Source organism: Pelodiscus sinensis, chromosome 3, assembly GCF_049634645.1.
Source record: "Pelodiscus sinensis isolate JC-2024 chromosome 3, ASM4963464v1, whole genome shotgun sequence".
Lineage (NCBI taxonomy): Eukaryota > Metazoa > Chordata > Testudines > Trionychidae > Pelodiscus > Pelodiscus sinensis.
Window position 1 is genome coordinate 53084522 of NC_134713.1, and position 12637 is coordinate 53097158.

The 12637-nt window shown below is 42.2% G+C and overlaps 1 protein-coding gene across 48 annotated transcripts in view; it reads left to right on the plus strand.

Annotated features, from left to right (window-relative positions):
• Positions 1 to 12637, plus strand: part of RIMS1 (regulating synaptic membrane exocytosis 1) — a 465499-nt gene that overhangs the window by 207417 nt on the left and 245445 nt on the right. For all 48 annotated transcript variants that reach the window (XM_025186713.2, XM_075923757.1, XM_075923727.1 and 45 more), the window contains 2 exons: positions 289 to 632; positions 9837 to 10708. In XM_025186713.2, the coding sequence (XP_025042498.2) occupies positions 289 to 632; positions 9837 to 10708 (1216 nt within the window). The remainder of the gene's footprint in view (positions 1 to 288; positions 633 to 9836; positions 10709 to 12637) is intronic.

Consider the following 12637-nt stretch of genomic DNA (forward strand, 5'->3'; position numbering starts at 1 on the left):
CCTGTCCACACCATTTTGCTAGACATTACTCAAAAGAGGCCCAATGTTCACAAAACAGGTTAAGATTGAAATATATTAACAGAATATTGGGAAGCTTGCACAGTACCTGCCTGCAGTATGCTTGACCCTAATTAGAAGAGTAATTTGCACTTTCCTGAGCACATTATGAGCACTGCCATGAGCACAAACTTCATCCAGTTTAAAAATATACTATGTCTGAACACATAAAACAAGCAAATATATTAGAGTTTTGAGGATACTTATACAGATCTTCTTATCTTCAACTAGGTTATGTGGGTGTGCAATTTATGTCGAAAGCAACAAGAAATCCTAACAAAGTCTGGAGCATGGTTTTTTGGAAGTGGTCCACAGCCGCCAAGCAGTCAGGATGGAGCACTGAGTGATACAGCTACTGGTGGAAGTTCTGATGCACCTAGAGAAAAGAAAGCAAGGCTTCAAGAGCGTTCCAGATCTCAAACTCCCTTAAGTACAGCAGCTGCCTCAGCACAGGAAATTTCTTCTTCCAGTGTGCAGTCTGACAGGAGGAAAGGCACAGAACTATCACAACAAGCTATGGGCCTGGAACAAAAGCAAGCTTCATCAAGGTCTAGAAGTGAACCCCCCAGAGAGAGGTAATATTTCCTAGTTCCTCTTTACACATCCGAAGGATCTGAACTGCTATTTTAAGTAGTGTTACACAACTAGGTATTTTGGGGAGCTTATATCTTTCTGTCATTTGCTTTACATTTTCAAGATCAATGGACAATTGTTTATTGATCAGGGAAGTGCAGTAATTCACTAAGAAAAACACTGTGGATTTGCTGAGAACTCTATGCAAGTGTTTAAAAAATAGCAAGAAAGTTGCACTTTTGACTTAAAAGGAATTAATATCCTGTTTGCAAAATGAAACTACTGATTGCAAGGGTTTGCTTTGTGCTCACAGAGGGTTCTAAAGTCATTTTATAATTAAAAGGATGCCTTCAAGATTGTTATACTAAAAACTGACATGACTCAGACTGTTTTCTTTATAATTAGTAAATCAGACACTGGTGAAGAATTTAAAAAGGAAAAGACTAGGGAGTCTAGCTGATGTGCTTACACTTGCAATATGTTTTAAGGGCATGTCTAGACTTGCTTGCACTTTCAAAAGAAGATATGAAAATTCAGTGCGAATTTGCATATCTTCTTCTGATCACTTTTTTGAAAGAGTTGTTTTTTCGAAAAAGCTAGCAGTCTAGACGCAGCTCTTTCATAAAACCCCCCCTTTTCAAAAGAACCCTTCTTCCTCAAAAAATGAGGTTTACAGCGTTCTTTCGAAAAAGGTTTTTTTTTTCGAAAGAACTGCATCTAGACTGCTTGCTTTTTCAAAAAAAGCACTTCCGAAAAAGCAATCAGAAGAAGATATGCAAATTTGTGCCAAATTTGCATATATTCTTTCAAAACTGAAAACAAGTCTAGACGTACCCTTATAGTGGCATTGGCTATGTCAGAAGACAGGATACTGGGCTAGATGATCCTTAGGTCTGACCTAGTATGTCCATTCTTATGTTCTTATAGTCTATCTTAAAAATAGGGTGTTTACAACTGCAACATAAACAAATGTTCTTAGAATAATTATAGTTTATTTACATGTGAGAATAAGACCATCTATAAGCAACTTTAAGAATTTAACATATTGGCTGCGATGATTTAGTTGAGATTGGTCCTGCTTTGGGAAGGGGGTTGGACTCGATGACTTCTTGAGATCTCTTCCATCCTCATCGTTCTATTATTCTAAATTAATGATGATGGTATTCTTTGGCAAGATGTGTACTGTCATGAATCTGTGGAATCTGAATCTGTGGAATCTGCTGTTATTCTTTTGGAAGCTGACGGAAGCTGACTGGAAAGTGATAGGGCGGGGGAATGCTTGCAGGAACTGCAATGAAAGCACCTTTCCCTGGTGGCTGCTCAGGGGTGGGTTGTTAAGCTGCCACTAGTCCTGTATTACAAGGCACATCCCTTATCTTTTCAAAATCAGAGGATGTGGGATGCTAGACACAGCTCCAAGCTAGGGCTTAGGGGTTCAGTGTGCAAGAGGGGGCTCCAAGCTGGGGAAAGAGGGCTGGGGTGCAAGAGCAGGCTTGAGTGCAGGTTCTGGGAGTGTTTAGGTGCGGGCTGGGGCAGGGACTGTGGGAGAGGGTGGGAGCATCACTCACTTTGGGACATGTTCCCTGCCTCCTAGGTGGTTCCCTGACAAGGGAAGCTGTGGAGTCAGTGCTCAGGGCTGGTATTTCAGTCAAAAACTGGATACCTGGCAAACTTAATGAGGCCCTGTGTTTTCAGCAGCATCTAGAACTGGAGAAAGAGAATCCCTATGAAGCCAGGGGCTGGGGAAAATGGCTTGTCCCGAATCGAAGCTGTAGGGGCATGTGAGATCTGTCTCGTATCTTTTAAATACAGTGTTAGCAATCCTTCCTCACTGTAACCAAGATGAGGCATCTGAGAGCTGCCTGCATATTGATGGGTCTACCTAGTTTAAAAGTAAGGCCACAAACTAATAAGTACATGTGTGTAATAGACAACATTCTATCTTACATTGTAACATCACTTTCTCTCCAACAATGAACTGCAATCTGCTTTATGGCATTGAAATCAACCCTCTCTCAGTTGAGAGGCAATAATACAGTAGCAAACTACTATATGTTCCCTTTCTATTTTGCTCACTTTGGAGACAGTTCTGTTTCTGGCCAGAGGTAAGGTTGTTATATTAGTTGCACAGTTAAAATCACACATTTTCCCATTTATTATGTTTTCAATACCCTTCTAAAATGTCTTATTTCCCAGAAATATTACACTGAAATGCTAGACTATACTAATTCTTCTACGACTTCTAGACTTTGTAGAAGTACTTATAGCAGTTTTTATGAGACCTAATTTATGAAAAAACAACAAATGGTCTGGTAGCACTTTATAGATGAATGAAACATGTAGATGGTATCATGAGCTTTCGTGATCACAACCCACTTCTTCAGATAACCGGAGTTATGAGTTGGGGGTATGAAAACTCAAAATAAATAGGAGAGGGGAGAGAGCTTCTTGCTTCCAGTTTCCATCCCAGACATATTTTTCAGTTGATTGTATACAGCCAAGCCTTACGATACAACCGGATTTGCTCCGACCCCACAGACAGAGACGATCACCTACAGGATCTTTACAGAGCATTCCTAAAACTAGAATACTCACCTGGGGAAGTGAAAAAACAAATTGACAGAGCCAAAAAAACACCCAGACATGAACTACTTCAAGACAGACTCATAGAATCATAGAATCATAGGACTGGAAGGGACCTCGAGAGGTCATCGAGTCCAGCCCCCCGCCCTCAAGGCAGGATCAAGCTCCGTCTACACCATCCCTGACAGATGTCTATCTAACCTGTTCTTAAATATCTCCAGAGAGGGAGATTCCACCACCTCCCTTGGCAATTTATTCCAATATTTGACCACCCTGACAGTTAGGAATTTTTTCCTAATGTCCAATCTAAACCTCCCCTGCTGCACTTTAAGCCCATTACTCCTTGTCCTGTCCTCAGAAACCAAGAGGAACAAATTTTCTCCTTCCTCCTTGTGACACCCTTTTAGATATTTGAAAGCCGCTATCATGTCCCCCCTTAATCTTCTTTTTTCCAAACTAAACAAGCCCAGTTCATGAAGCCTGGCTTCATAGGTCATGTTCTCTAAACCTTTAATCATTCTTGTCGCTCTTCTCTGTACCCTTTCCAATTTCTCCACATCTTTCTTGAAATGTGGCGCCCAGAACTGGACACAGTACTCCAGCTGAGGCCTAACTAGTGCAGAGTAGAGCGGCAGAATGACTTCACGAGTTTTGCTTACAACACACCTGTTGATACAACCTAGAATCATATTTGCTTTTTTTGCAACAGCATCACACTGTTGACTCATATTCAACTTGTGGTCCACTATGACCCCTAGATCCCTTTCCGCCATGCTCCTTCCTAGACAGTCGCTTCCCATCTTGTATGTATGGAACGGATTGTTCCTTCCTAAGTGGAGCACTTTGCATTTCTCTTTATTAAACCTCATCCTGTTTACCTCCGACCATTTCTCTAACTTGCTAAGGTCATTCTGAATTATGTCCCTATCCTCCAAAGAAGTCGCAACCCCACCCAGTTTGGTATCATCTGCAAACTTAATAAGCGTACTCTCTATCCCAATATCTACATCATTGATGAAGATATTGAACAGTATGGGTCCCAAAACAGACCCTTGAGGAACTCCACTTGTTATCCCTTTCCAGCAGGATTTAAAAGAGAAAATAACAGAATAACAGGACTCAAAAGAGAAAATAACAGAACTCCTCTTGTTACTTACAGTCCACAACTCAGAACCCTCCAACGCATTACACACAGTCTACAGCCCATCTTGGAAAATGATCCCTCATTCTCAGAGACCTTAGGAGAAAAACCTATTCTTGCTTACAGACAACCACCTAACCTGAAATGTATTCTTTCTGATAACCATGCCACACAACCACATCATAAGCCTCCAGGAACGCAGCCCTGCAACCAGAAAAGATGCCAACTCTGCCCACATATCTACACTGGCAAATTCATTTCTGGAGCAAACAAATAAGCCACAAAATCAAAGGGTCATTTGACTGTACATCCAGTAATTTGATCTATGCCAGCAGTGCCCACTGCTATATATATTGGACAAACTGGACGGTCTCTGCGGGAAAGAATCAATGGGCACAAATCGGATATACGTAAAGGGAATATACAGAAGCCTGTTGGTGAGCATTTCAGCCTGCCTAACCACAGTCTGACAGACCTTCAAGTAGATGTCTTATCAGAAACCAGCTCTACAAGCCAAATACACAGAGAAGCCCTGGAATCCGAGTTCATCCACAAATTCAATTCACATGCTAATGGACTCAATCGTGATATGGGCTGGTGGGGACTCTACCTACTTAATAACCACTGAAGGTGCTAACAGCTCCCTGAGTAGAATCCTTCCTGTTTTAGGAATCTATCTATTGACTTTGATTTTTATCTGCTTAGGTTTAAGTACCTATTCTCCAGACACTTAATGATGCTCTGTCTCCCACTCCCCTCCCTTTTTTCTTTCTCTCCCCTCTCCTATTTATTTCGAGTTTTCATATCCCCATCTCATAACTCCGGTCATCTAAAGAAGTGGGCTGTGCCCACGAAAGCTCATGATACCAACTACATGTTTCGTTAGTCTATAAAGTGCTATCAGACCATTTGTTGTTTTTTCTGTAACAGACTAACTCGGCTACCCCCTGAAGCTCCTAATTTATGAAAGAATTCTTGCAATTTGCATATGTATCAAAACACGTTTGGTGTGATCTCTATGTGAAATTGCAAAATCATAAGATCAATTGTATTGGTATAATTGACACCTTTGGGTATGTATGTCTATACAGCAGTGTTATTTTGGAATAACTGATGTTATTCCAAAATAACAAAATGTGCATCTACACTGCAAGCCTTTATTTTGAAATAATGTAATGCTGGAGGACTTCCTAGTCCTATTCATGGATATCTTCATTTTGCAAGGAATAAGGGAAGTTGAAGGAAGAGTGTTCTTCCATTGACTTCCTGCTTTGTAGACAGCACCAAAAACTGAGTTAAGCTATTTTGACTTCAGCTATGCAATTGACGTAGCTGAAGTTTTGAGCTTAGACATACCCTTTGATTCTGTCTCCTACTCTTTACCCCGTTCCCCTGTTTTCATGGGGGCTACTTTTGACATTCCAAAACTGAGTAGCTTCAGGGAGGTGCCAAATAAATAAAATAAATCATACCAGAGTAATGTTTGTTATTTTCCTCTCTCTTGGAACATCTGCATGACTAGACTTGTGATACTGGGCAAGCCTGGCTTTGTACATTGAGGGATATGGAGAATAATACCACTATAGTTATTAAAACCTAAAATTTTTGAAATAATTTTGTGATGAAATATAGCATATACAGAGTGCAAAGTGTATTGTGATAGAAATGTTTTATTGGTACACAACTGGAATGTCCCACATTATATTCATAGTTTCACAGGAAGAAAATAAATAATGTAACAGTTTGAAATATATGTTACCAACATCTATACGCATCATATCTTGCAAACAGCAGAGAGCCTATGAGAATGGGACATACACAGACTTTGGAATCTTTCACCAAATGACTGCAATTAGTGAACAGTAGGAGTTATCTAGGCTGAGATTTAAGACGTAACTTAATTATATTTATGATCTGAACCCCACTGAACTGTGTCACTATTTGTCAAAAGCACTGACAGTAAATAATAGCAAACCCTTTTACCAGGATGGGCTGCTTTAGGTCCGGAGGCAGATATGGAGTTTGTGGGTTCTTGGATCCCTTCCCATCCCTTCTTCCTGTAGGTCCTGTGGTTGGGAGCTGGGTAGGAGTGCCATATTCCCCACCTGGTGCTCCTGCTGGGGAGTGGCATTGGGGCATGGAAGCTGCCCCTGATTCCTGGCAGGAACACTAGGCAGAGCAGGGAAAGCTCCCTCACATTGATTCCAATGCCCTTCAGAAGCACTGGGTGAGTGGAACATGTCAATGTGTGGGGGTCCCCAGTTGTCTGGGCCCCAGGACATGGGCCCCTTTGGCCCAGTGGCTAATCTACCACTGCATAGATCAGTGTGCACAGTCAGCTCTGCTATGACAATTCCTATAACAACAACACCTTCTCTAGATGTAGCTGTTATTAAACCATCTATCTATTGCATTGTTATAAAATATATGTATTGAAAATATTCCTGTTAAAATAACTATTTATTGCTACTTGGTTGCCCTGAATTTACCGATCATCTCTGAAATGCTAGGCTCAGAGTTAGCAACCTTTGCAAGTATATTGAATTTGATGTTCTCAGCGAAGGTCTCAGGGCAGTACATAGCTCAAGACATGGCTGCTTGTAATGCTTCATGCTATAGTTTTGAGTGGTTACTGAAGATAAGGAAAATCTGAGAATCCAAAGCATAGTTAATATAACTGTAACAGCAGGTCACTGTATTTCAGACTGTTTGCTGTTCAGTAGCATGGCACACCTCTTAGCACTAGAACCCCACTCATCATGAGCCCTTTTTGTGACTTTACAACATCTAAGTTAAGACATTGCATATGTTTGCTACTCTTCTCCTAGGGTAGAGGTATGTGTGTCTATTGGGATAGAGAGTCAACACCTATCAATAATTACATTTGAATTACAGTTGTGGTTAGACAGTCTACTCTGTAGCTAACTAAAGAGAATGCTCAGATAGACAAACCTCATTCAAATGTCGACATAGCTATGGGGAGTTCCACTATAATGGAGTTGTAGGAAATCCTGTATTACAAAATGTAGAGGTTTGTTATGGTGAAAAAGGGTGTCTCAGGTATAACAAAGTACAGTAGACTTCCGATAATCTGGCACCTTTTAGACCTAAGTGGTGCCGGATTATCAGATTTGCCGGAGAATCGGGAGGTCCGGAACAGCTGCACGGCTTAACAGCTGGCCAGGACACAATCTCTCTCCCTCTCCTCTCATTTCCCCTTCGCTGAAACAAAATGCTCTTTTCCATACTGTAACACGATCCCACTCCCCCTCCCCCCAACCTTATGCTCAATCTGGTTACAGCCAGCACGTGTGCTAAGCAGCAGGCTTTTTAATCAGGTGGTCAGGAGCGCTCGGCATTTTGATGCCAGGGTATCAGGATGCTGGACTATCAGAGTTTTACTGTATAAGCTATTAATGAAAACCTGGTTTACTGTTAGCAGCATTAATAGTTAATTCTGAAAGGCTTATTATTGATGTAACAAGGAAGATTTAAAGAGGGATTGTGGGGCCATATCTTGCCCTGCTCTGGACTAGGCCATTCCTTTGTTATTGTGACCACCTGTTTAATCTAACTTCTGATATATCACCAGGGGAACTCACAGCCTCATTGGGCCCCTGGGCAAGGTGTGTGTGAGGGGTGGCTCCACGCTCCCAAAAGGGGCTGGGCCTCGGGCAGAAAGGGCAGAGACATGGCACTTCAGTGGCAATTTAAAGGCCCAGGGCTCCAGGTGCTACTGCTGCTGCAGTAGCTGGGAGCCTCAGGCCAGCTGCTTTGAATTGGTGGAAATCTGGGTCAGTTGCCCCATCAGCCCCACCTGTTGGCCTATCAGCATGCCCCTTGTTCCTTTTCTTTCTGGTTTCATTCTCCACCTCTCTACTGGTCACAACCTGACCTCAGTTCTTGTTACATTGGTACCCTTTTGTTACTTTTTGTTTGAACTAATCCAGCTCTTCAGACTCCTTTTTGTACCAGTTGCTACCAGCATGAATTGTTATACATGATTGTGAGGTTTTTATGAACTTCATCCACTTTTTATCAGCTGAGCACACAACTGGAGTAGGCTAACCAGATCCAAATTATTACAGCAGGTCTGCCTTTACATTCTTTAGACATTGAGCTTGGAGTTGACTGCAGTTCTGTTGTGTACCTCAGATATCTTTGCTTCCAAGAAGGCTTGTGTGGTGTAGTTTTTATATTTTTTGGAAGACTCAACAGCTGTAGATATTATTTCAATACACATGCATAGACAGACAGCAGCATCAGTTGGATAGAGCTAGGGTGTGAAAATGCTCCAGGACCCAGTGAGCAGCTGCTCACCGCGGCTTCCTGCCCCACTGAGCTACCACAGCTCCCAGTCCCATTGGGCAGCCACATGCTGGGTCTTCCAATCCTGCTCCCACTGCCCTGCTGGCCCCACAGGGATACTTGCTGCTGCCCCTCCACTAGGTCTTTCTGGTCCTGCAACATCTGTGTTGGACCATGGATGTTGCCAGACCAGAGAATCCCGGTTAAGAGAGTTTCAACTTGTGCATTACAAATCATTCCAGTCAAGGTTCTCTTCAAGCATGTGTATCTTGTAACTAGTTCTTTCCTCTTCTTGAGATGGTGGTCCCAGGAAAGATTCATAGGGTATTCACAAAGACTTTTTAGACACAGGCTTTCTGTAATGTTTTCCAAAGTGTGCATCCTGGATTTAGGTACAGCATAATAAAAATGATGAATCCATTATGATTGTGTTTAAAGATTGGGAGATCTGAAAAGAAATATGTTTGAATCAGCAATCCAAGTCCGGTTTGCCAATTGAAGAAAGGCTAGGATTGAAATATCCTGAACTAAAAAAGCATCATTTTCAGGCAACTTCATTTTGTGCATTGTGACTATATGAAGTACAGTAATGCATTCAGATTTGTTTTACTTTTCTTTTACAAAAAATGGATATTCTACAAAGCCAAATATCCTTTTTTGATTTTCTTATTCTTTAGATTTATGTGGAATTGGTACTTGTTTTCTTTAGGGTTAAGTAAAATAAAACTAGATAGATCTAATATTGTGTCTGGGTAGATTCACCTTACATCACTACATATATGAAAGATCTCCCATTTCATAGTGTTTTGATGTGCATGAAATGGGATGTGAATAAGTTGTCATGCCAGATGACCCCCCACAAATGTTGACTTTAAAAAAAGGAAAGTATGACATCACTCATTGTCTTGCTGCAATTCCAGCAATGATACTTTTTTAAAAAAAATTTGTAAACAATTGCTTTGCTTGTTCATTCATGTTATGTTAACACATAATATTCTGTATGTGTTTATACATCACTTATAGGTTATAGAATGTAAAACTTTATAGTTTTCACTCTAGCAATAATTCCCTATTGGAAAGAGAAGGAAATAACGTTGAAAATATAAGCTGTTAGTAGGCGAAATACCATTTTTTTGTTAGATTTTTTCACACTGTTTACTTGTTTCAATGGTAGGAAGAAGACAGCATTGATATCAGAACAGAATGGAAAAGGAGGTCTAAAGAGTGAGCGTAAACGTGTGCCAAAGTCTTCACTTCAACATGGACAAACAGATGACAGGGAACGTAAAGAAAGGCATGAAAGTAGAAGACTGGAGAAAGGCAAGTCACAGGACTACCCAGATTTGCCAGAAAAACCTGAGGAAGGCAAGGTAGCTGATGAGGAAAAACAAAGGAAAGAAGATGAGTATCACACTCGGTATAGGAGTGACCCAAATCTAGCAAGATATCCTGTAAAGCCCCATCCTGAGGAACAACAGATGCGTATGCATGCAAAAGTTTCTAAAGCACGGCATGAAAGGAGACATAGTGATGTGGCTTTGGCACATACAGAAGTGGAAGAAGCAGATGTACCTGAAAACAAATTAGGAAAACGCTCACAGTTACAGGGAACTCAGGACAGAAAATCTCTTATGGAAACTCAGAGATCATACTCTATAGAAAGAACAGGTGATGTAAGAATTTCCGTTTCCAAACAATTAGCTAATCATAGTCCACCAACTCCCAGACGCAGTCCTGTTCCCACAGAACACCTCGAACCCAAAAACCATGATTCCTTTAAAAAACAGAGTCGCCTCGATCCTGGCTCTGCTATTCTCATGCGAAAAGCAAAGCGGGAGAAAATGGAGACCATGCTAAGGAATGATTCCCTTAGTTCTGACCAGTCAGAATCAGTGCGTCCATCCCCTCCAAAACCTCATAGATCAAAGAGAGGTGGAAAGAAAAGACAGATGTCAGTCAGTAGCTCAGAAGAAGAAGGGGCATCCACACCAGAATATACTAGCTGTGAAGATGTGGAAATAGAAAGTGAAAGCGTTAGTGAAAAAGGTAAGAGCTTTATATGTATTATACATGAATGTGCAGATTTGGGGCCATAGGCCCCGCACTTGCAGAAGCCCTGCAGCGCATGCGCTGTGTCAAAGGGGGGGGCCCCGCGAAATTGTGCTGCGCGGGGCCCCACGGCGCTGCCCGGGGCCCCGCGGTGCTCTGATCCGCCCCTGATATGCATGAAAAAATTGACACACATTTTACTATCGTCTTCATCTTTCTCTTGTTTCCCCTTTACGTTTTTCCCCATAGTATTTTCATGAGGGAGAGGTTAAATATATCTATTGAATTGGGTGTATAACTTTTTTCTTTTGTATTCTGAGTTGAGATAGTTAACATCAGTTATTGAATTTTCTCTCTCAGCCCTCTCCTCTTTCATGTAACTATTCTGAGTTGAGGGCTTTGGAGTTTATATGTTTCTCTTCCCTTTTATTTTACTATTTCATCTTCTTTTTCAAAATGTGAAATGAATTTTAATGAATGGAATGAACTGCATGAAAAATTTGTTCCACAAACATTCAGAGTTCCTTATACAGTAAACTTCTGATAATCCGGCACCTTCAGGACCCAGGGGGTGCGGGATTATCTGATATGCCGGACTATGGGAAGGGGGGGGGGCTAAGAAGGGTCTGGGGTGGGGTGGGGGTGGATGCCACCCCAGACTCCTTATAGCCCCCCCTTCTGATAGTCCGGCTCTGCCCCAGGCGTCCCTGATTCAGCCGCTTCTGAAACTGACCAGCAGCGGCTGAATCAGGGACGCCTGGGGCAGAGCAGCTGGAGTGCTTCTGGGTTGGTCCGGTAGCGCCGACCCTTGGCGCGGCGAGACCAACCCAGCAGCACCCCAGCTGCTCTGCCCCAGGTGTCCCCAAGTCAGCCGCTTCTGATATTGACAAGCGGCTGACTCCAGGAAGCCCGAGGTAGAGCTGCTCTGCCCCAGGCTTCCTGTAGTCAGCCGCTGGTCAGTTTCAGCAGTAGCTGAATCAGGACGCCTGGGGCAGAGCAGCTGGGGCGCTGCCGGGTTGGTCCCCGCAGCACCGCACCTCGGGGCTGCAGGATCAACCCGGCAACACCCCAGCTGCTCTGTCCCAGGTGTACCCAAGTCAGCTGCTGCTGAAACTGACCAGCAGCTGATTCCTGGAAGCCAGGAAGCTGGGGCAAAGCAGCTCTGCCTCGGGCTTCCTGGAGTTAGCCACTGGTCAGTTTTAGCAGTGGCTGAATCGGGGAAGCCGGGGGAAGAGCAGCTCCAATGGTCCGGCTGCCCGGAGCACTTCCGGGTTCCTGATGGTGCCGGACCATCAGGAGTGCCTGACCATCAGATGCCGGACCATCGGAGTTTTACTGTAATAAAATGTCAGATCATCACAAAGCATCATGGTTAATCTCAAAATAAGAAAAAAATATCAAGAATCTACCATAATACATGGTTGAACATGAGAAAATATAATGTGAAAATATTTACATGTGAGGATATTATTGTGTGTGTGTGGTGGTGGTGGTGGGGGGGGGGAAGCGAAGATGAATTTGCCAAATGTTGTCTCTTTACTGAATGTGCTCCAGAACAAAAAAAAAAATGTTTTTCATATAATAATTTCAATTATCCATTTATGGTAGCACTGAGCACTAGTAAGCAGTACATTTTGTGCTTTTTAATGAAGTGATTCTGCTTGTTTAAAAATTAATACAAGAGTGGAAATACATAAAAGATGAACTACTGGTAGTAGGAATAATCGGAAAAGTCTCATTGTTAAACTTATCTTTAAAAGATATTAAGAGGGACTCTCTAAGGAATTCTAGAGGTAATGTTTAGCGGTTTAGACAGTTTAGTTATTTGTTTCTGTCATTTTGAAGTTGCCTGTGGGTGTTTTACAGTTACAATGTCAGTGGGCTGTCTGCATTTTATATCTTGACTTTGTTTCTTGAGCATGTGCT